Source organism: Colletes gigas, unplaced genomic scaffold (assembly GCF_013123115.1).
Source record: "Colletes gigas isolate AHSC1104 unplaced genomic scaffold, ASM1312311v1 Colletes_gigas_Sc00071, whole genome shotgun sequence".
NCBI lineage: Eukaryota > Metazoa > Arthropoda > Insecta > Hymenoptera > Colletidae > Colletes > Colletes gigas.
The window spans coordinates 284007-307298 of NW_025106700.1; the positions used below are offsets into that span (position 1 = coordinate 284007).

The window sequence follows — 23292 nt, forward strand, 5'->3', positions numbered from 1 at the left end:
TCCTGAAGGGATTGAAGGATTTTAATGCCCCAAATTGCAAATGTCGCGTATTTTAGTGAAGAATATGTAGAAATTCCAAAAATATTCGAAAAGCTGTTCCTTGACATCTTAAAATGAGGAAAACCCCATAAAAGTGGTCCAATTTTCAAACGGCCGTAACTCCTACAATAGTGAACGTATCTCATTGAAACTTTTTTCTAAAATAGAGCTCATGGGTACCTACAGGAAAGTATTAGACTACTTTTCTATAGGACGTCAAACAAAATTACTAAAAATCAAAAACGAAGTCTCAAGAAAAATCGACAGAGGGGAGTCCCCTTTTTCGACGGAAAAAAAAAATTTCAAATCGTTCTGGAAAAATTATTTTCGATAACAGGGGTCACTTACAATCATTTTTGGTCAATAAACATACCCTCGAAATCCTACCCACTTTCTAGAAAAAAATTCAGTATTGTCGGAACTCTAAACTTTAATAACTTTTTAACGAAGCCTCCATCAACAAATTGGTATTCTTGACTTTCGTCCTATTTTGGCCTCTAGAATCGCTCATTACAATTTTTTCCAGGGTTTACCGAACACCCTGTACATTTTCATGTAAAGCCACTATAGTTCTCTATTCCTTCGCGACATTATTTCAAGGTAATTTAGTTTTTAAATATGTTAAGCAAAAATCATGCTATCCAGTGCTGTAAAAAGTACAATGTTGTACAAAGGATCTTCCAATTTTTTTATCGTGTTATAGGTGGGCTACCTGTATATACAAGTGATGTTATGAATCGATCAAGAATTGCTGTTTATTCGTAAATAAAATTTCCAAAGCCTAAGCCAATAGATAACACCAATCGAAAAGGTGCACGCGCGCCGAACGGGACAAACGATCCCCGTGAAATGTAAATCCACGCCATTAGCTGGTGATAGATTACCAAGTTCCATTGTCAAACGTACAAAGTTTCGTTCCGTTGGTCCCCTGTCTATTTGTACGAGACACCGTCGTCGATTGATTGCCCGTAAGAACGTATTTGAATAGTTCCCAGATATGCATCCATCATACGAAGGCTACAACACTCTTATCTCCGTTTCGATAAAGTCGATGCAATGAAATGTGGCTGTGCTTCGAAAGAAAAAGAAACGAGACGTCCGTATCGAACAATGGCCGTATAGTCGATAAGACGGTTGATAATAACAGACAAATATGCACAGTGACAAGGAGTCTTTTGGGTGGGAAAAAAAGTAATTAGTTTAGTGAGTCGCGAGCCGATAAACGGGACGGGACTGGACAGGTTTCACAGAACTTAGTGTCGGAATTACTTTGGTTGGATGACCAGTGGAGCGAGGAATCGTTTCGATAATTGTTTCGATAACTGTGCCCGATCGTGATGCGATCAGAGTGATCCGTGACCGTGAAACAATCATGACACGCATTATTTTATCGATAATAAAACTTTCACTACCGAACTGTTGCTCCTCATTATAGTAACAGCGATTAATCCGCGAAGAATACGTCCAACTATGAAGACACGCGGTAACATATGATACGACTGAGACCTTTTACCAGAGTGAGTTACAATTCGAACGACTTAACCGAAACGTTCTAATAAAATTAATTAAATACGATGAATCGATATTTCTTAATATTTAATTGCAAGCGATATGAATTTCCAATTTGTTCCAATTGAATTTAAGCTCTTAATTAAAATTATGTTTAGAAATTGTTTCGATATATCCACAGGGCGTTTACCTACAAGCTGACTGTTTTTTTTTTTTATCTCATTTCTTATCTATCGGAGCAAATAAAAAGTTTGTCGAGTTTTAAATAGAAAATACACTTCGACATTTGTTCAAAACATTTTATAGAATTTTTAAAGATAATGTTAATGAGGTGACAATGAAATTTTGATATTCCAATCGCGATTACGTTTTCAAAATTTCAATGGATTGTGATATTATGCAATTTAGTCGATAATATTTTCAGTACCAGAAAATTGAATGCAACAGAGATAGAAGATTTATTTGGAATGCGATTTGAAATGTTTCATTCGTTAAAATCATTTGTATATGTATATTAGTGGGAAATGAAATGGAAAGTGCATTGAAAATGTACAAAGTTTAATTAATAAAACTAATACTGGAACATTGTTACCGAAATTTCTTAACAAATACACATATATTTCTGTTTTTTTTAATTACTGTTGCAATAATTATACTGGGTATTCGGTCATACCTTAGAAAAATTTTAATGAGAGATTCTAGAGGCCAAAATAAGACGAAAAGCAAGAATACCAATTTGTTGATGGAGGCTTCGTTAAAAAGTTATTAAAGTTTAAAGTTCCGACAATACTGAATTTTTTTCTAGAAAGTGGGCAGGATTTCGGGGTATGTTTATTGACCAAAAATGATTGTAATTGACCGCTGTTATCGAAAATAATTTTTCCAGAACGATTTGAAATTTTTTTTTCCCGTCGAAAAAGGGGATCCCCTCTGTCGATTTTTCTTGAGACTTCGTTTTTGATTTTTAGTAATTTTGTTTGACGTCCTATAGAAAAGTTGTCTAATACTTTCCTGTAGGTATCCATGAGCTCTACTTTAGAAAAAAGTTTTAATTTGATACGTTCACTATTGTAGAAGTTATGGCCGCTTGAAAATTGGACCACTTTTATGGGGTTTTCCTCATTTTAAGATGTCAAGGAACAGCTTTTCGAATATTTTTGGAATTTCTACATATTCTTCACTAAAATACGCGACATTTGCAATTTGGGACATTAAAATCCTTCGATCCCTTCAGGAGTTATGATTTTTTAAACATATGCATGAAATTTCAGAGAAACATTTTCTAACCTCACATTATATTTTAGGGAAAGAATTTTTTTCTTGAAAGCCCGTAGGATTTCGGTGGTATGTATATTAACCAAAAATGATTGCAATTGACGCCTATAAACAAAAATAATTTTTCCAGAACGATTACAAATTTTTTAATTTTGTCGAATTTGTCCACCTACTCGAAGTTGTTTCTCGAAAGTGTGTAGAATTTCGGGGGTTTGTCTATTGACCAAAAATGATTGTAAGTGACCCCTGTAATCGAAAATAATTTTTCCAAAGAGATCTGAAATTTGTCAATTTCGGCAAAAATTTAAGCACGTCGATGTTTCTTAGAAATTCGTTTTTTATTTTTAGTAATTTTGTTTGACGCTCTACAGAAAAGTTGTTTAATACTTTTTTGTAGGTATCCATGAACTCCATTTCCTCTCAAAATTTCAATGCAATGTATTGATTAGTCTAGGAGTTATGGCCGTTTGAAAATTGGATCATTTTTATGGGGGTTTTCTCGCTTCACGGGGTTAACGAACGATATTTGGAATATTGTTAGAATTTCTACATATTCTTCACCGAAATACGCGTTGTTTGCCTTTTGAAACATTAAAATCCTCCAATCCGTTCAGAAGTTATGATGTTTTAAAGATACGCATGAAACTTTGGAGTGACGTTTCTGGCCTGAAATTATATTTTGGGTAAAGAATTTTTTTCCCGAAAATGGTTAGGATTTCGAAGGTATGTCTATTCACCAAAAATGATTGTAATTGACCCCCGCAACCGAAAATAATTTTTTCATATCGATTTGAAATTTTTCAATTTCAGCGAAAAATTTGTCCACTTATTAAATTTTTTTCTCGAAACTATGTAGGATTTCGTGGGTATATGTATCGACCAAAAATAAGTGTAATTGGCTCCCCCAGCTAAAAATAATTTTTTTATAACGGTTTGAAATTTTTTAATTTTCCCGAAAAATTTGTCCACTTATTGAATTTTTTTCTAGAAAATGCGTAGGATTTCGAAAATACATCTATTCACCAAAAATGATTGTAATTAATCCCTGCAATCGAAAGTAATTTTTTCATAACGATTTGAAATTTTACAATTTCAGCGAAAAATTTGTCACTTATTGAATTTTTTTCTCCAAATTGGGTAGGAATTCATGGGTATATGTATTGACCAAAAATAATTGTAATTGGCTTCCCTAGCTAAACATAATTATTTTAGAACGATTTGAAATTTTTTAATTTTCCCGAAAAATTTCTCCACCTACTGAATTTTTTTCTCGAAAATGCGTAGGATTTCGAGGATATGTCTATTCACCAAAAATGGTTGTAATTAGCTCCCCTAGGTAAAAGTAATTTTTTTAGAGCGATTTGAAATTTTTTATTTTTCCCGAAAAATTTCTCCACCTACTGAATTTTTTTCCCGAAAATGCGTAGGATTTCGAGGATATGTCTATTCACCAAAAATGATTGTAATCTACCTCCGCAACTAAAAACAATTTTTTCAGAATGATTTGAAATTTTTGAATTTAATTTTTTAATAACTTTTTAACAAATCGTCAATCAAGAAATTTTCTTAATTGTCGTCTTATTTTGGTCTCTACAATCTCCCATTACAATTTTCCCCAAGGGTGGGCAAACACCTTCTATTACCTTACTTTTTCCTATTTCAATAATCATTCATTATTTCGTTCTTTGTTTAATATCAAAAATATTTCTTAATATACTAGAATAATCACACCAACGTCATGGATACTTTCCGCGCTGGCGTTTTAATCATTTTCATTCTACTGTTCGGTGAAAATCGAGCTATATATCGGGACATCGACACGATCAGAGGTAATCAAAACTCCTCTAATCAACTGATCACTCTAAATCAATATTCTATCAAAATTGTATTTCGAAGATGCAGAAACGTTCGTTGAAAATGGCGGAAATTGCTCGACCGTCGACTATCGACTACCAAAAACGATTGTTCCCACAAACTATGAGATTATACTAATACCATCTTACGAGGGTGACTTCAAGTTCGAAGGAACAGTGCATATAAAGGCCCTCGTGCAACAAGACACGGACACCATAACGCTCCATCATGGACGAATTAGCATAACAGGGATGAGCGTGAATTACGAGAACAACACAATCGGTATTTCAGCCACGTGCTACGACAACAAGACAGAGCAATTTCAACTGAAACTAAAAAGTGTTTTGGAAAAAGGGATGAACATTGTCATAAATTTCCAGTACACTGGTACACTGAGAGACGACATGATTGGATTTTACAAAAGCCTGTACTTCGACTCCAATGGAAAAATTAGGTGAGCTTGACTATCTTGTGAAGACGTTCCGTGTAAACCAATCGAATTTCAGATGGCTGGCCTCCACGCAATTCCAAACCACCCACGCGAGGCACGCTTTCCCCTGCTTCGACGAGCCTAGTCTCAAAGCAACGTTCCAGCTGAGAATTCTAAAAAAACAGGATTACACTTGCCTGAGCAACATGCCGCTGGCAAGAAGCATAGCTGTACCCGAGTAAGTGAAATAATTAAAATTAACGATCGCGTAAGAAAGTTACTAGATGAAGTTCGATTGCAGAGAAAAGAACACATACTGGGAGGATTTTGGCCAGAGTATCCCAATGTCGACGTACTTGGTGGCGTTCATGATTTCGGACTTCAAGTATTTGGGGGGTAATAGCTTCAAGGTCTGGGCAAGACCTGACGCCATCGATCAAGCGAGGTACGCTATGAGCATCGGGCCAAAGGCTCTGGACCACCTCTCGAAATTGTTCAAACAAGAGTACCAGATCCCCAAGATGGACATGGTGGCCGTGCCAGACTTCTCTGCTGGCGCGATGGAGAACTGGGGTCTGGTCACCTATCGCGAGAGTCGACTCCTCTACGACGGGAACACCACCTCCGACGCCGCGAAACAGTCGATCGCGTCGGTGATCGTCCACGAGCTGACGCACATGTGGTTTGGGAACATGATCACGTTCGAATGGTGGAGCTACTTGTGGCTCAGCGAGGCGTTCGCCAGATACTATCAATATTTCGGCACTGCACAGGTAACTGAAACATTCATTTCGTTAGTTATTATCATTAAAAGATCAGTTGACACGTTAACTACCAGTCTGAAATAGTTTGCAAGACCAAAACTTTGATTTCAGTCAATTTTCAAATTTTAAATTAATTTTCAATTGCTGAAACTTCTTTAGGTGTATAGCATCAAAGTAAATATCGAAATAAACATAGAAGATGGCAGAAACTATAGTAGGTGATGTGTTCATTGGATAGAGGATGAAATACCCTTTAAAATGAGCGTTCGTACGAGTCGATAGCGTAATTAGTTCCGGAGATATGGCGATTTTAGTTTCGAGTCGATAGGACAGCTGGTTACGGAGCGTTTGTTTACATCGTCGCGAGGCGAATGACCTCGAGCGCGTGAATGGTAAACAGTGCGCGCGCACGCCACGCCAGTCACGCCTCTCGTGCGAGAGAGAGACTCGACGCGACGCGTTAGACGGAGACAGAGACAGTCGAGTTACATAAATTACCCCTCAACATAAATTGCGATATCTCCGAAACGAAAAGTCGGATCGACAAAAACCAAAAATCATTTTAAAGGGGGGTCCTTGCTACTTCCAACAGTAGCTCAATCATAAAGAAAAGACTGATAGTGTCTCTCCTTTCGTCCTTGCTATTTATTTCCTATTCAGATTGAAAGCTAACTAGAATTTGATAGTTGAAATAAAAATCACCGCATTCGCTACCCTAGTTGCATGTTCAGTAGTTGGTACCCCTGTCTGGACGACACATGGGGGGTCACCGCGTGTGTGCTCCCCCTTTTCCTCTTCCGGAATGTTTCATCGCGAACCGTTGTGTAAAATGGACAAAAGTTCTTGGATACATTTAAAATTATAAATCTTCAGTATTAATATAGCGTTTACTTAATATACCACGATCACACGCCACGCAAATCTCGCCAGTTAATAGATACCAAATTTTGTCTGATTTTTTTCGTTTGTAAAAATGAATTTCGTTCAAACGATCATGATAGGTTTACTGTTAAATAAAATCATTATTCCAGATTGAAACATCATGGAACATGGAGGACCAATTTGTCGTAGAACAGCATCAAACCGCTCTAGCAGCGGATGGACTTGAAACATCCAAACCAATGACCAGACAAATTTTAAATTCTGTGGACGTGTCTGGAGCTGGAGACACTATCACGTATAACAAAGGAGCTAGCGTACTACGTATGATGAATGCTATTTTCGGACAGGATGTTTTCGAAGCTGTATTGCAAAATTACCTCAAGAACAAGTAACAACCGAATTCCCTAAAAAATCTTCCTAATTGATGTTATCGTATTATATTGGCTGTTTGTTTTAGTAAAGAAAATAAAGTAGCACGTCCGGAGAATCTGTGGAGCGAGTTTCAAGCAGAGATCGATCGTCGAGCAATAAAACTAGCTTCCTCTGTGAATAATGTAATGACCACGTGGACAGAACAACCCGGATATCCAGTGTTGCACGTCTCCGTTAAAAACGGAGTCGCGACCGTGCAGCAGAAGCGTTTCCTTTTGAGAAACTTAAAATCCACAGCAACGAATCTGACGTGGTGGGTGCCCATTACGTGGGCCAGTAAAGACGAGCCTAATTTCAACGATATGAAAGTAAAACATTGGCTGAATAGAAACGAAAGTGAAGTTAAATTAAACACAAATTCAGGATGGGTGATATTTAACGTCCAATCAACCGGTCAGTGTATTAAACAGTTCGATAAGCAAACAAGATAAAACAGTTAAAAGAGTATATTTGAACATTAAACGAATCTAATTTTGTTAGGTTTTTATCGAGTGAACTACGATAATAATTCTTGGTACCGTATAATCGACGTTTTAAATAGCGAAGACTATCAACAAATACACGTCCTTAATCGAGCCGCCTTGGTCGATGATTTGTTGAACTTAGCGAGAGCTGGTTTACTCGATTACGCGACAGCTTTAAATGGCGTACGATACATAAAAAAAGAAACAAATTATTTGCCCTTTAAGTCTGCGTTTACTGGGCTCAATTACCTAGATCAACGTTTTTCTGGAAACGATGAACATTACCAGCTTTTCAAGGTAAGTTTAAGTGCATACGTAATTATAATTTTACGTTACAATTAAACAAAATTATTATAAATGCTTTCTTAAGAAGTTATAAGAAAAATGTGATGTTTTTCTATTTACTAAAATTTTGTTCAAAGAGAACAGCCGCTAGTTGAGGCAAGAAAAAATATTTTTATCAGAGTTCAGTTCCTATCGTTCATCTTGGGCGATGAAATATTCTTTCTCATTTCGATGTTCTGAATCTCAACCGAGCTTCACAGTTCATATTTTTGTTATTTCTTAACAAAGCATTTATGGATTTTTTGTTGTATAACATGTTAGTCTTAGTTTTACTTGTGGAACACTTGTATTCTATGAGAATAGTTGCTTTCATTAATCGAGGGGGATTGATTATCGTTCCAGAGATTTGTTCTGAGTCTTATCCAAGATATATATGAAAACCTCGGGTACCTAGATCGTGTCAACGACGACAGATTGACGGTACTATTGAGAAGCGAACTGAACAAATGGGCTTGCAATTATGGCCACGAAGAATGCATAGAAACTTTCACCACGATGTTCAAAAAATGGAGGACAACCAATGTCCCAACGTAAGAAGCGACAAGGGAATTCTATAATTTTTCTTTTTATCGATGAGTTATAAAAATTCCTTTTTCTAGAATCAAACCAAACCAACGTGAAGCAGCATACTGCACGGCAATTAAACACGGATCGCAGGAAGATTGGGAATTCTTATGGAAGGAATATTCGAATTCAAACTCGGCTACCGAACAATCGGTTATACTGCAAGCTCTCGGTTGCACCCAAGACAATGCTATAAGAGAAAGGTAATAATTATCGAATAATCGTCTTCACGACGCACTCTTACCATCTTATTGTTTCAGATACCTTTTATATGCACTCCAAAGTTTCGAAACAAGCAAAATTCGCAGACAAGACAGCACTGCTGTGTTTTCTGCGGTGTCCAGTTCCAGTTTATCCGGTGCAGAATTTCTATTAAACTTCATCGACAAATACCACGCCAAAATGACGGAATAGTACGTTCACACTGCAAAAGAGAAATATTTGAAGGAGGATGTTAAAAAAGTGCCAAACTTGTACTGCGGGGCACCTAAAATAACTATAAGGCATCATTCTACGGATTCTGTGGTAAAATTTGTGTAAATGTGGTTGAAGTTGACGATGCTATGAAAGACGAGTCATAACTTTCTCACTTTAAATGACTATAATTTTGAAGTGAATGCATGGAACGTAACAACACTCCGCTACACTTTGGCCTATTTTACACTCGCAAGTATGTCCAATATTTGCAGCGAGTGCAACCTTTTAACGAACTCTGTAAACTGCAACCAAAGATGCCCCCTTTTCTTGACAAACGACTTCTGTCAATGTTCAGAAACACTTTTGAACTCTGGCTGCTGCTTCACAAAGCAAATCTACTTCTGAAAAAGTGCTGTCACCTATTGACATTTCTGCTTCGACAGCATCCCACACAATACCAATTGTCATTGCACTTCAGGTGTTTCGAGCTAACTTTGCAAGCGACTTGTTACAAATAATACAGTTTCTCTCCATTTGGCACTATAACTTGTGCTACGATATACTACAAGAATTACATTAGGCTACAAAGTGCATTACACAAGTCGCACTGGATAGTATCTCATATAAGACAGTGGTCCAATTCCAGACGAAAGAAAAAGTATCGTGGAAAGCCATAGTGGTGTTATCGTCTCCAGATAAACACCTCTACAAGAATGTAACGAACCAACAGAACCATCTGAACTATAAACACTTCAGATCGCACGATAGCAACCATATCGTATACATTGCGAACGTCATGGTTAATGTTCAATTCACTTAGAAATTATGATCCAAAGAAGAAGGGGATGAAATCTAATAACAGTCTTTCATATCGAATGCATTTAATTCCATTCTAGGAAAGAGTTATACCATTAAACATATTTTGAGGAATATTTGCGTCCTGATACATCATCTTAATCTCTTGCGTCTTATTGTTACCGACCAACAATCTAGGCAACATTTCCATGCGTATTATATAAATATTGACTTTTCTTTACAAAATAGCGTCGGGATTGTTAGGTTCTATGCATTCGCTTCGAAGTTGTAGTCATTTGAAGACAAAAAGTTATGATTCGTCAGACCTAACCTAGACCTAACCCCAACGACATTTTTCACGACTTTCACATCGCATTAGCTATAAACAATTGTGCAGAACCTTAGAATGATGCCTTATAGTTATTTTAGGTGCCTGGCGGGGTACAAATTTGTTACTTTTGTAACACTTTGACGGCCGCTGTCACGTATACGTGACTTCGCTAGCTAGCAGACGTTGGCCATTGTCACGCGTGCGTGATCTACTGTGTCAGTCACCATTTCATCGTACATTCAACTTATTACGTTTGTTGAGGGTACATATAATATTCCTAGCATCTCACTTTGGTCTACAACATCAGTGACGATGGACAACGGTCTTCGCGGCCATTAAAGTGTCAACATCCCCCTTCAGTTTAAAAATATAAAAATACGAGTGTTTGTTTCAGTTACGAGGGGCCAAGCACGATCGCTACCATACTATCGTCAGCTTCCCAGCGTTTATCGACACGGAAGTCAGTCGACGGATTCGCAAATTTAATCCAAAAGCATGCAACGCCTTTCGATAGCATTTTGAGTTCCTTGAGAAACTCCCTGGACATAGCAGAATACGAATTAAAGAATTTTGGAAGTTTCAGCGACCAGATTGCATCTTGGATGACCGACAACACTATAGATTATTATCGTCTGCCTGAAAACATAATTCCTGTTGATTATTTAATCGACGTGACGCCGCATATCGAAACCTTTACATTCGATGGAGAAGTGACCATACAGGCGCAGGTCGCAACGAAGACGAACAAAATCGTTTTGCACTCGTCGGAAATAAAACATGACAAGATCACCGTTTCTCTAGAGGGAAAATTGCTAAACATTGACCGTAGCTATACTACCGAAAAGTATGATTTTCTCACGATCGTGTTATCGGAACAATTACCACTTGGAAGTAAAATAACTATTGCGATTAAATATTCGGGATCCCTGAACGAAGAAATGCGTGGATTTTATAGGAGTTCCTACACGACCAGCAATGGCGACACAAGGTACTTGAAGGGGTTTATCGATTTTTTATCATACAGGAACAATCGAGCACCGATCACACCCCATTTTAATTTAAACGAACATACTTTTCAACGGAGAAACATTTAAAATAATTAAATAAAATGAATCTTAATATGTACTAGGAATTTTGTAGAAATTCCATTTACATTAGTTACACTATATTTTAAACAAATGTCGAGGATGTCGGTGCTAATTTATTAAAAACCTATTAAAATTAAACTAGACTTAACCCATCGAACGTTCTATTTATTAGTAAATGAATGTAATTCTTTTTGTCTGATAGATGGTTAGCAGCTACTCATTTGGAACCAGTCGGAGCTAGGAAGTTATTCCCCTGTTTCGACGAGCCAGCAATGAAGGCCAATTTCACGATGCAAGTTACATTAGAGAAAGGATACAATGCCATCAGCAATATGCCAATAGAGAAATCAACTACAATCGGGTATGTTACAATTTTCATGAAATAAGCAACGCGATATTAACACATTACCGACCGATAGCCTATTAATCGACTTTTTTTACCGGCCAACACTTACCGACCGATAGCGTATTAAAACTTTTTTACCGATCAACGCTTACCGACCGATAGCCGATCGGTAAAGTGTTAAAATTGTCAGTACCGTGTCTGGAAAGATGACAAATGGAAAGAACGTGGGTTTGGCCGGGGTTACATTGATGATTTTTTTTAAATATTTACTACGATTTCTATCTAGGACGTATTAAACTCTTATTTGTCAATTAGTCTGGTTTTTTTTTTATACAGAGTGCTCAGCCACCCCTGGAAGATTCTAGAGGCCACAATAAGACGAAAATCAAGAATATTAATTTGTTGATTGAGCCTTCGTTAAAAAGTTATAGATACGTTTCCGGCCACAGAGTATATTTTCGGTACAGAATTTTTTTCTCGAAAGTGTGTAAGATTTCGAGGGTACGTGTATTGACCAAAGATGATTGTAATTGACCGCTACAATTGAAAATAATTTTTTTAGAACGATTTTAAATTTTTTAATTTTGTCGAAAAAATTCAGCACCTATTTGAATTTTTTTCTCGAAAATGCGTAGGATTTCGGGGGTGTGTCTATTCACTAAAAATGATTGTAATTGACCCCTGCAACCGAAAGTAATTTTTCCAGAAAGATTTGAAATTTTTTAATTTCGCGCAAAAATTTCAGCACCTAATCGAATTTTTTTCTCGAAAATGGTTAGGATTATGAGGGTTTGTCTATTGATAAAAAATGATTGTAATTGACCCCCGCAACCGAAAATAATTTTTCTAGAACGATTTTTTTATCCCCTGTCGATTTTTTTTTTAAATTCGTTTTTGATTTTTAGTATTTCTGTTTGACGCCCTATAGAAAAGTTGTTTAATACTTTTGCGTAGATACTCATAAGCTCTACTGCAGAAAAAAGTTTCATCGAAATATATTCACTATTATGGGAGTTATGATCGTTTGAAAATTAAGCCATCTTTATGGGGTTTTTCTCATTTTACGGGGTCAAGGATCAACTTTTCAAATATTTTTGGAATTTCTACACATTCTTCACAAAAATTCGCGTCGTTTGCCTTTTTAAACATTAAAATCGTCGAATCCGTTCTGAAGTTATAAGATTTTAAACATACACATGAAATTTCAGGCCAACATTTCTAACCTCACATTATATTTTCGGAAAAGAATTTTTTTCTCGAAAGTGTGTAAGATTTCGAGGGCACGTGTATTGACCAAAGATGATTGTAATTGACCCCCATTATCGAAAATAATTTTTCCAGAACGATTTGAAATATTTTTTTTCGCCCAAAAAGGGGACTTCCCCCTGTCGATTTTTCTTAAGAATTCGATTTTGATTTTTAGTAATTATGTTTGACGTCCTACAGAAAAATTGTCTAATACCTTTTTGTAGGTACTTATGAGCTCTACTTCAGAAAAAAGTTTCATTGAAATATACTCACTATTGTAAGAGTTATGGCTGTTTGAAGATGGGGCCATTTTTATGTGATTTTTCTTATTTTTCGGAGCTAAGAATCAACTCTTTCAATATTGCTAGAATTTCTACATATTCTTCGCTAAAATATGCGTTGTTCACCTTTTTAAACATTAAAATCCTCCAATCCGTTCAGAAATTATAATGTTTTAAACATACACATGAAATTTCAGGGCATCATTTCTAACCTCACGTTATATTTGTGGAAAAGAATTTTTTTCTCGACAGTACGTAGGATTTTGGTGGTATGTGTATTAACCAAAAATGATTGCAATTGACCCTCGCAAACAACAATAATTTTTCCAGCACGATTTGAAATTTTTTAATTTTGTCGAAAGATTTGTCCACCTACTCGAATTTTTTTCTCGAAAATGGTTAGGATTTCGAGGGTATGTCTATTGACAAAAAATGATTGGAATTAACTCCCGCAACTGAAAATAATTTTTCCGTGAATGATTTGAAATTTTTTAATAACCTCTTAACGAAGCCTCAATCAACAAATTGGTATTCTTGATTTTCGTCTTATTTTGGCCTCTAGAATCTCCCATTGGCCGAACACCCTGTATAATCGAAACGTGGAGGAAAATGAAGCTTACTTTAATAGGGGGATTGATAAATTGATGATTTGAATAGAGTTTGGGGCTCCATATCACGATCATATTCGCGACGTTACTTAATTCCTCCCTGTAATTCACGTAGACGTCGTTCACTTCGATACTTCCTCGTAACAGTAACCGCACCTTGGAACAGAAAATAACTAATTAGACAGGCAGCAATAAACTATATAAAAAATAACAGATGATAACGTTGTTGAAAAGCGACTGCTAGACCTGAAAAAAGAAAAGAAAAGAAATAATTATTGCTCATTAATTCAAAAAATAATTAAAAATTTAAACCGTTGCAGAAACGGAGGGCTCGGAATAAAATTCCAGGAAACGCCTAAAATGTCCACGTACCTGGTGGCTTTGGTAGTCTCTGATTTTAATTACATCGTTTATAACGACATTTACAAAGTGTGGTCGAGACCGGACGCCATCAACCAAGGAACGTACGCTTTGTCCATTATGGAAAGCTTAGTGAAGTATTACGAGAATGTATTGAACATTCCTTACAAACTACCGAAACTCGACATGGTGGCGTTGCCTGATTTTGCGTCAGGCGCGATGGAGAATTGGGGTCTATTGACCTACAAGGAAAGAAACGTGTTGTACAGTGACAAAGAATCGACCACTGCGACCAAACAAAGCATAGCTAACGTCATATCCCACGAAATCAGTCACCAATGGTTTGGAAATCTGGTCAGTCCACTCTGGTGGAAGTACCTATGGCTGAACGAAGGCTTCGCTAGATATTACCAGTACTTTGGAACGGACAATGTACGCGCACAAACGTTCTATTTAAAAAGGGATCTCGTATTTGTTTCACCGTAACGTGAAAAAAACTTTGTTCCTCAGGTGGAGAAAGACTGGTCGCTGGTACCCCAATTTGTGGTAGAACAGCTTCACTCGGCCCTTGAGACTGACAGTTACGCGTCCAGTCACGCCATGACGCACAACGTGTACAGTCCAACGGAGATCAGGGGAATCTTTGACACAATATCTTATGCAAAAGGCGCCAGCGTGATACGAATGCTGAGGGAGCTGTTCGGTGCCAACGTGTTCCATAAATCTCTTCACAATTATCTAACCAAATTGTGAGTAAAGTCCCCGGACTGTAGGAACAGATGAAAAATACGACTTTAATTTTTCAGACAATACGACGTGGCCACTCCCAACGACCTGTTCGATGCTTTCAAAGAACAAATTACCGATAACGACACTCGAGATTCCTTCGACAACATTATGAACACATGGACCACTCAGCCTGGGTATCCCGTTGTTCGTTTCACCATTAAAAGTAATAGCTTGCACCTCAAACAAGAGCGCTTCTTAATCGAACGAAGCAAGGACGCATCTAGCGAAAAGCCTCTGTGGTACGTTCCAATCACTTGGACATCTCCCAACAAACCGTCCACTAACGCATCATGGTTGTACTGGTTCTACAAGGCGGAGGACAACGTTCCGTTGTCAGGCTGTGACACAGATTTATGCATCTTTAACGACAAACAGGCTGGTAAGTGAACAAAATAACAATCGTACAAGTTACGTACACTTAACAAAATGGGAACGATCACATCAGGCTTTTATCGTACGAATTACGAGGATGATCACTGGCGACGAATAATCACCTTCCTGAAAACCAAGTCGTACGACAAGATCAACGAGATCAACCGTGCAACGATCATCGACGATCTGATGAATTTCGCTAGATCGGGATACGTGGATTATGAGATCGCGTTATCGGCGACACAGTATCTCGTGAACGAGAGAAATTACGTTCCGTGGCGGGCGTTCTTCAACAGCCTAACCTATCTGCGCAGACAGTTTCAAGGAAGAGACGCTTTCGACGCATACAAGGTACAGTAACAGTAGACTCACAGAAACACTAACTTAGTTACGCCTATAATCGTACATTTTCGAAGTTTCAACTAAGTGCATTCCGAAGACAATTATTTCACGTTACAGAGATACCTAACTGCACTTCTGACGCCGATATACGATGAGTTAAAGTTCGAAGACCAGAAAAGTGACAAACACGAAAGGTTGCTATTGAGAATGTACGTTCGCAAATGGGCTTGCGAGCTGGGAGTCTCTGATTGCGAGGCTAACGCCACCTTGTACTTCAAGACGTGGTACGGTGACCAGACACAAAAGTAAGTATCGATTCCTCTTGTGTCCGCGCGATGGCGCTCACGTTCGAGGCCCCTAAAAATCCCCGAGAAAAAAGGGGTGCGCCAACTTAAATCCAATACTACCAACTAGTGACTTAGATCTTACTAAAACTAGGGACTTAACTAGATGGCGCTTGCTACGCTCGTGACATTATCCACCATAATAATGATCGACCGTAGGGGAACCCCCCCCAAAGCGAGGCTCTCGAATTCTCGTGCTTGATTTTTTACTTTTCAGTCAAGTTGTACCAACTTTATGAATAAAATTAACCCCGTTGGAATCGTTTTACAGTTTCCCGGCAAATTATCGCGGGGTATCCTATTGTGCAATTGCCAGAACAAGTCCATCTGATTACTGGGACATTTTGTGGTCGCTTTATATGAACACTACGGTCGCCTCGCACAAATCGGTGATTCTACAGTCCCTGGCCTGCACCACACAACCGACTTATCTGAACAAGTAATTCTATTTCTATTGATTTTCAAACGTTCGACATTGAATGTTTCTATACATATTATTTTCCATCGAAGGCTATTGAACAAAGCTATAACGAAGAATTCTGGAATACGATTCGAAGACAGTCCCAGTGTATTTTCGAACGTTATCGATGCTAGCTTAGAAGGTGTTGACTATGTAATTGATTTCGTTAAAACTAATTACAACGAAATCAACAAGTAGTAAGTAATAAAGTTTCTCCAACTCGATTCCTGTACATGCATATGCTAACTCTGTGGTTTAATTTCAACAGTTATAGAGGCGATGTTTCTAAAATCAAAAGCATCGTGCTCGCTCTTGCAAGGAGGCTGTCTACGGAGAAACTCTACGCCAAGGTAATTAATAGTTTTCCTTACTAGATGCGTGTGTATCCCTGGAATGTTATCCTCACGTAAATCTTTCATCGATTGCAGTACATGAATTTGATTGCTTGGCTGGAGGAGAAGGAATTCTCGTCTTTTGGAAGCTCCTTGAATACTTACAAGAATCGTGCAGCTTACGAGTTAACCTGGGCAGAAAGTTATATTCCAAAGTTACACGAATGGATGGAGACGAACTATCCAGACACCGATTATCGTTTACCAAAATTACACTCTCCGTTGAAGTACAACATTTCACTTTCTCCACACTTCCAAGAGAGAAATTTCACGTTCACCGGAAGGGTTCAAATATCCACAAGATGTCTCAGAAACACCTCACGAATAGTCCTCAACAGTCACCAGCTAAAAATAAACAAAGTATCAATCTACAAAAGCGACTCGACATACATAGGTGAAGAATTAAACGTCAACAGCATTATGACGACAGAGAATACTCAAAAGCTCACTGTATTCATGAAAAACATTATAAGGAACGATGAAATACTTATTGACATTGAGTTCGAGGGAGTTCTGAACGACAAAATGGAAGGCTTTTATCGAAGCTATTATTTCAACAATGTTATGAACATTAGGTCGGTAAAACAAACAATTCTCTTTAAATATAGACTCCCTACATATGACGGAGAAAGGTTAACTACGGTGCTAATGAAAAAATGAGTTCAATGACACACGTTAACACAAAAAATTTCTCAAAAGTATCAAACTAACACCCTATACATGAACGAAATGTACAATTTCTAATATTTCGAGTTTGGTGTTTTTCAGCTGGTTGGCGACAACTCAATTCGAACCTACTCACGCTAGAAAAGCATTCCCTTGCTTCGATGAACCAGCCCTTAAAGCTACATTCGTAGTCAACATCGAAAGACCTGAGAAGTATGTTGCGCTAAGCAATATGCCCAGTAAAAAGACATCACCGATGTGAGTATATACATAAAAGACGATGGATTATTAAATTACATTATTCTAATGATATTATAATTTCAGTGTCGCAGGTCGCGTGTGGGAGACGTTCGACGAAACTCCAACAATGTCGACGTACTTGATCGCGTTTGTTGTTAGCGATTTCGAAACAGTCAGAAATTCGTACGTAACAGTAAATATATGGGGTAGACCGAGCATCGCGCCGAGCGGCGATTACGCTCAAATCGCTGCTCCGCGAATGCTGGAAATTCTCGCAACGAAAACGAATCAAGAGTACACTTTACCGAAACTGGACTTAATAGGAATCCCAGACTTTTCGATGGGTGCTATGGAAAACTGGGGTCTAGCCACATTTAGGTGAGCGCAAAGATATTGATACGCTCTATTCCACGTATCATCCTTCCACGAGAAGAAGCGTGTTTACATCCCCATCCTGTGAGTCAATAGACTGCAACAGGAATGGGGATGTAAACACGCTGTAAGCACGGTACAAATGTTGATGGCGTCTAAACCAGAAGCGAGGGAACCTGAAACTGAAAAATCATAACGTTAAACAAACTTCGTAACTGTTGCAAAATACCAACCGTTAAAAGCAACGTTATTTTACAATATTTCTGGCTCTTTTATTACTAAATTTATGAATACTTTGCAGAGAGTATGGACTGTTCTACAACGAGAAGGTAACGACGGCCAAGTACGCAGACTACATACTCACTATAATAGCACACGAGCTCGCTCACATGTGGTATGGAAATTTGGTCACGTGCGACTGGTGGGAACACATTTGGCTCAACGAAGGTTTCGCAGAATACATGCAATGGCAGGTGGCACAATCGGTGAGTTTAAATCTAATAATTTTATCTCCTCACTGTACGATGCAACTAGTCCGACTCGAGTTATTTACGATAAGTTAGCGTTATTAATGTTTTCGTCTAAAAAAAAATGTGACTGGTTGAAACCAAATAACCAAGAGTTTACCGTACATTAAAATCAATACACTTTCACATTCGCGTAAATTTTTAAAATACCCGGTTCTTTAGTAAGCATTGCACGTATGAAAAAGCTTTAACAGAATTAAATTATAGTTGTACAAGAGATCTAACCTCCACTAAAACGATACGAATCTGTTATAGTTCAAACCTGGTCATAATTTCGAAGATCTTTTTGTCGTCGACGAGTTGCAAGTTGCGATGAAGAACGATGACTATGTTTCGTCGCATCCCATGAACAATCCCGTTAGCAAACCATCCGAAATCGCCAATGTATTCGACAGTATTGCGTACGGAAAATGTAAGTAACTAAAAATTTACACGCAATCGCAACAATTAACACTAATATTCAATTATTCGAGCAAAATACGAGACAGTATCGAACGCGTAGTCACTCACAGTCGCGTCGTTCCGCCATATTGCTTTTTTCCCCCTCCTTAATTCACACTTCCAGCGTCCAGGTGGCGCATCTGTCTCGCGATAATGGCGGGCTTTTGTACAACTGTTTTAAAAATAAATAGTACTTACGAATTTTCTTCGAAAAATATTTGGATCGAATTCGGTTCTCATGATACGAGAGGATTATTTTTAAACTGCAGAAAACAGAAACAAAATACAATATAATTTCTGCTATTATTGAAGCCTATTGATTAGATACTCCATAATTAAAATTAACCGTTTCGCAGCATCCAGCGTAATACGAATGATAAAGAATTCATTGGCCCCGGAAGTTTTCTCAAAAGCCACGCAACGATACTTGCGCGAAAATCGATACAGTAATACGAGTCCGAAAGACCTTTGGAAAGCATTTGACGCCGTCATTAACGAGACTCACGCTTTTGGAGATTGGAAGATTTCCATGGAAACTTTAATGAACAGTTGGACCAACGAAGCAGGATATCCGGTTGTTTCTGCAACTTCGAATGGCAATAAAATAACGTTAACTCAGGTACCATTTACTTGGAACAGCTCGAATGGAAAATTACTATTCCATTTTGAATAAACGCTATACCTATTGTTATTCCAGAAACGTTTCTCGCTAAATCAACACGAGGAGCCCACGAAGGTCTACTTTTGGATCCCCATCACAATGGCGTCTGCTTCCAATGTGAATTTCATAACGACCGCGACGAACGTTTGGTTGGGTGAAAAAAGTTTGGACGTTGAGTACAAACCGGGCGACTGGTTTATACTAAACGTTCAGCAGAGCGGATACTATCGCGTGAACTACGACGACGATTCGTGGCTGCGTTTGATAAAAGCGCTTAGGCAACCGACGCACAGCTCTATCCATCAGACGAACCGTGCACAAGTCATCGACGATCTTCTGAATCTAGCTCGTGGTAGTTACATCGATTACAACCTGGCGTTGAATGGTACGACATACTTGATCAAGGAGAAGCATTATCTGCCGTGGAGATCGTTCTTCAACGACATCAGTTTCATCGCGCAGCGTTACGAAGGCTACAATGATAGCCGCGATCTTCTTGGAAAGTACATTATGCACTTGACGTCGGATATATACAATAGCATCGGTTTTATGGACAGCGAGTCCGAGAACCATCTGGACCAGCTGGCCAGGGAACTGATTCTGACTTGGGTGTGCAAATTCAACGACACGAAATGCGTCGACACGTCTAAGAAACTGTTTGCCAACTGGCGTCAAGCTCAACAGTACACGTAAGCTTTCACAATAATGGGTTTAAGAGATTTTTTTTGCTCGAGACACCTTAGATTGGTTAATTCAATTGTCATATTTTGGCTAAAAAAGTGGTGTGGTTCTTTTAGAATTTCTCCAAACGCGAGACCAGCCGTTTACTGCACAGCCTTGAAACATGGATCCATCGAAGATTGGCGTTTCCTCTGGGAACAGTACCTGAAAGCAGACTTTGCTTCAGAAAAGAAGATCATACTGGATGCTCTTGGATGCACATTGAACAAGGAGCTACTGCACGAGTGAGTATAAAAATAAATTATGTCAGTACGGGGTATCATACCTTTACCTAATTTTGTCCCACTTCGAATGGTTAATATTTATCCTTGAATTCGGATGAAACACCTTCCTCCACTTTGTTCTTGATCATCCATCGATAAAATGGTTTTAAACAATTTTTGGGGCAACAGCTTGCGTTCCCTTCAATTAAGAATAATTAAAACTGAAAAATCCTGATTAAATGAATTTGTCACTATTTTGTTTCATCGCAGATACATTGGCGATGCATTGAATGTTAACTACACATCCAGCATTCGAAAGCAGGACGTAAGCGCAGCACTTGCTTCTGTCTACAGCGCTGGACAGTTTGGGCTGAACGTGATGTTGGACTATTTGTTGGAAAATTATGAAGAAGTTTACAAGTAGTGAGTAAATAAACATAAGAGAGCTTGCATATCTATGCACTTCCACATCTTATGAGGAGACTTGCATGTTCGTTTCTCTTCTAGTTATGGCGAGTGGGAGAGTGTCGGAGACCTGTTCTTGAAAGTGGCATCTCGCTTCTCCACCAAATCCGAAATTTCAAAGGTACTTCTATCGTATTGCTTTTCAATGTGATACTAAATCTGATCCTGTGGAACAGAAAGACTTAATGGACGATCGATCGTTTCCTATTCCACTTTGACAATATTTTTGTTCCTTTGCAGCTACAAAATTTCGCAGATACTAAGAAGGACAGCATCACGAGCATCTCGTCCATGTTGGATAGAGCGATTGCAGCAGCGAACAAAAATTACAATTGGTACAATTCCAATTTTGATAAAATCAATTCGTGGTTGACTTGGTACCAGAACAGCAATTCTAAAAGCGGAACTGGCAGAGTAGTTGCAAGTGCCTTCAGTATAATTTCCATGACTGTGTTGTCGATAATCGTGTATATAATTGGCCGATAGAGAATTGTAAAAACACTTTGTACCAATATGTTTAATATGATCAGAAACCAAAGTATATTTTCTATAAACTATGTATCGTATTAGTGGTATTGCCATAAAATAAAACAGTATATGTATATTTATATATAAATTTTAGTCTGATTGATTTTTAAACATTGAAGATATAAATTTTCATCGCAAAAAAAAAAAAAAAAAATTATACAGGGTGTTCGACCAACCCTGGGAAAAATTTCAATGGGGGATTCTAGAGGCCAAAATAAAACGAAAATCAAGAATATCAATTTTTTGATGGAGGCTTCGTTAAAAAATGATTAATAATTAAATTCAAAAATTTCAAATCGTTCTGAAAAAATTATTTTCGGTTGCGGGGGTCAATTACAATCATTTTTGGTCATTATACATACACCCGAAATCTTACGCACTGTCGAGAAAAAAATTCTTTACCGAAAATCTAATATAATAAAGTGAGAAAAACCCCCTAAAATTGGTCCAATATTCAAACGGCCATAACTCCTACAATAGTAGAGGTATCTCATTGAAATTTTGAGAGGAAGTGATGTTCATGGATAGCTACACAAAAGTATTAGACACCTTTTCTGTAGAGCGCTAATCAAATTTATTAAAAATGAAAAACAGATTTTTAAAAAAAAATCGACATTCTCCTTTTTCTGCGACAAAAAAAATTTCAAATCGTTCTAAAAAAATTATCTTTAGCTAGGGGAGCCAATTTCAATTATTTTTGGTCAATACATATACCCACGAAATTCTACCCATTTTTGAGAAAAAAAATTCTTTACCGAAAATCTAATATAATAAAGTGAGAAAAACCCCCTAAAATTGGTCCAATATTCAAACGGCCATAACTCCTACAATAGTAGAGGTATCTCATTGAAATTTTGAGAGGAAGTGATGTTCACGGATACCTACACAAAAGTATTGGACAATTTTTCTGTAGAGCGTCAAACAAAATTACTAAAAATAAAAAACGAATTTCTAAGAAAAATCGACGAGGGTACTCCCCTTTTTCGGTGAAAAAAAAATTTCAAATCTTTCTAAAAAAATTATTCTCGGTTGCTGGGGTTAATTAGAATAATTTTTTGTTAATACAGATACCCCCAAATCCTACGCAATGTCGAGAAAAAAATTCTTTACCGAAAATCTAATATAATAAAGTGAGAAAAACCCCCTAAAATTGGTCCAATATTCAAGCGGCCATAACTCCTACAATAGTAGAGGTATCTCATTGAAATTTTGAGAGGAAGTGATGTTCACGGATACCTACACAAAAGTATTGGACAATTTTTCTGTAGAGCGTCAAACAAAATTACTAAAAATAAAAAACGAATTTCTAAAAAAATCGACGGGGGTAGTCCCCTTTTTCGGCGAAAAAAAATTTCAAATCGTTCTAAAAAAATTATTTTCGATTGCGGGGGTCAAGTACAATAACTTTTGGTGAGTAGACAAACCCTCGAAATCCTACCCACTTTCGAGAAAAAAATTCGAGAAGGTGTGAAATTTTTTGACAAAATTAACAAATTTCAAACCGTTCTGGAAAAAATTATTTTCGATGGTGGGGGTCAATTACAATAATTTTTTGTTAATACACATACTCCCAAATCCTACGCACTGTCGAGAAAAAAATTCTTTTCCTAAAATATAATGTGAGGTTAGAAATATTGTATGTTGTATGTTTAAAACATTATTACTTCTGAACGACTTGGAGGATTTTAATGTTTAAAAAGGCAAATAACGTCTATTT

General features: G+C 37.5%; 1 protein-coding gene across 1 annotated transcript; it reads left to right on the top strand.

Moving 5' to 3' along the window:
- Positions 1–552: 552 nt before the first annotated feature.
- Positions 553–21621, top strand: LOC122403748 (putative aminopeptidase-2). The gene is made up of 32 exons (XM_043407475.1): positions 553–1556; positions 4544–4652; positions 4720–5131; positions 5184–5345; positions 5409–5880; positions 6903–7141; positions 7211–7578; positions 7666–7946; positions 8337–8524; positions 8594–8761; positions 8819–8971; positions 10496–11089; positions 11392–11550; positions 13993–14464; positions 14543–14781; positions 14839–15200; positions 15267–15544; positions 15653–15840; positions 16151–16318; positions 16390–16536; positions 16608–16689; positions 16768–17306; positions 17500–17655; positions 17722–18015; positions 18311–18494; positions 18792–18948; positions 19334–19596; positions 19675–20327; positions 20436–20603; positions 20853–21005; positions 21090–21168; positions 21288–21621. The coding sequence occupies exons 1-32, from the start codon at positions 1530–1532 to the stop codon at positions 21531–21533; spliced, it is 8160 nt and encodes a 2719-aa protein (XP_043263410.1). The 5' UTR covers positions 553–1529; the 3' UTR covers positions 21534–21621.
- The last annotated feature ends 1671 nt before the right edge of the window (positions 21622–23292 follow it).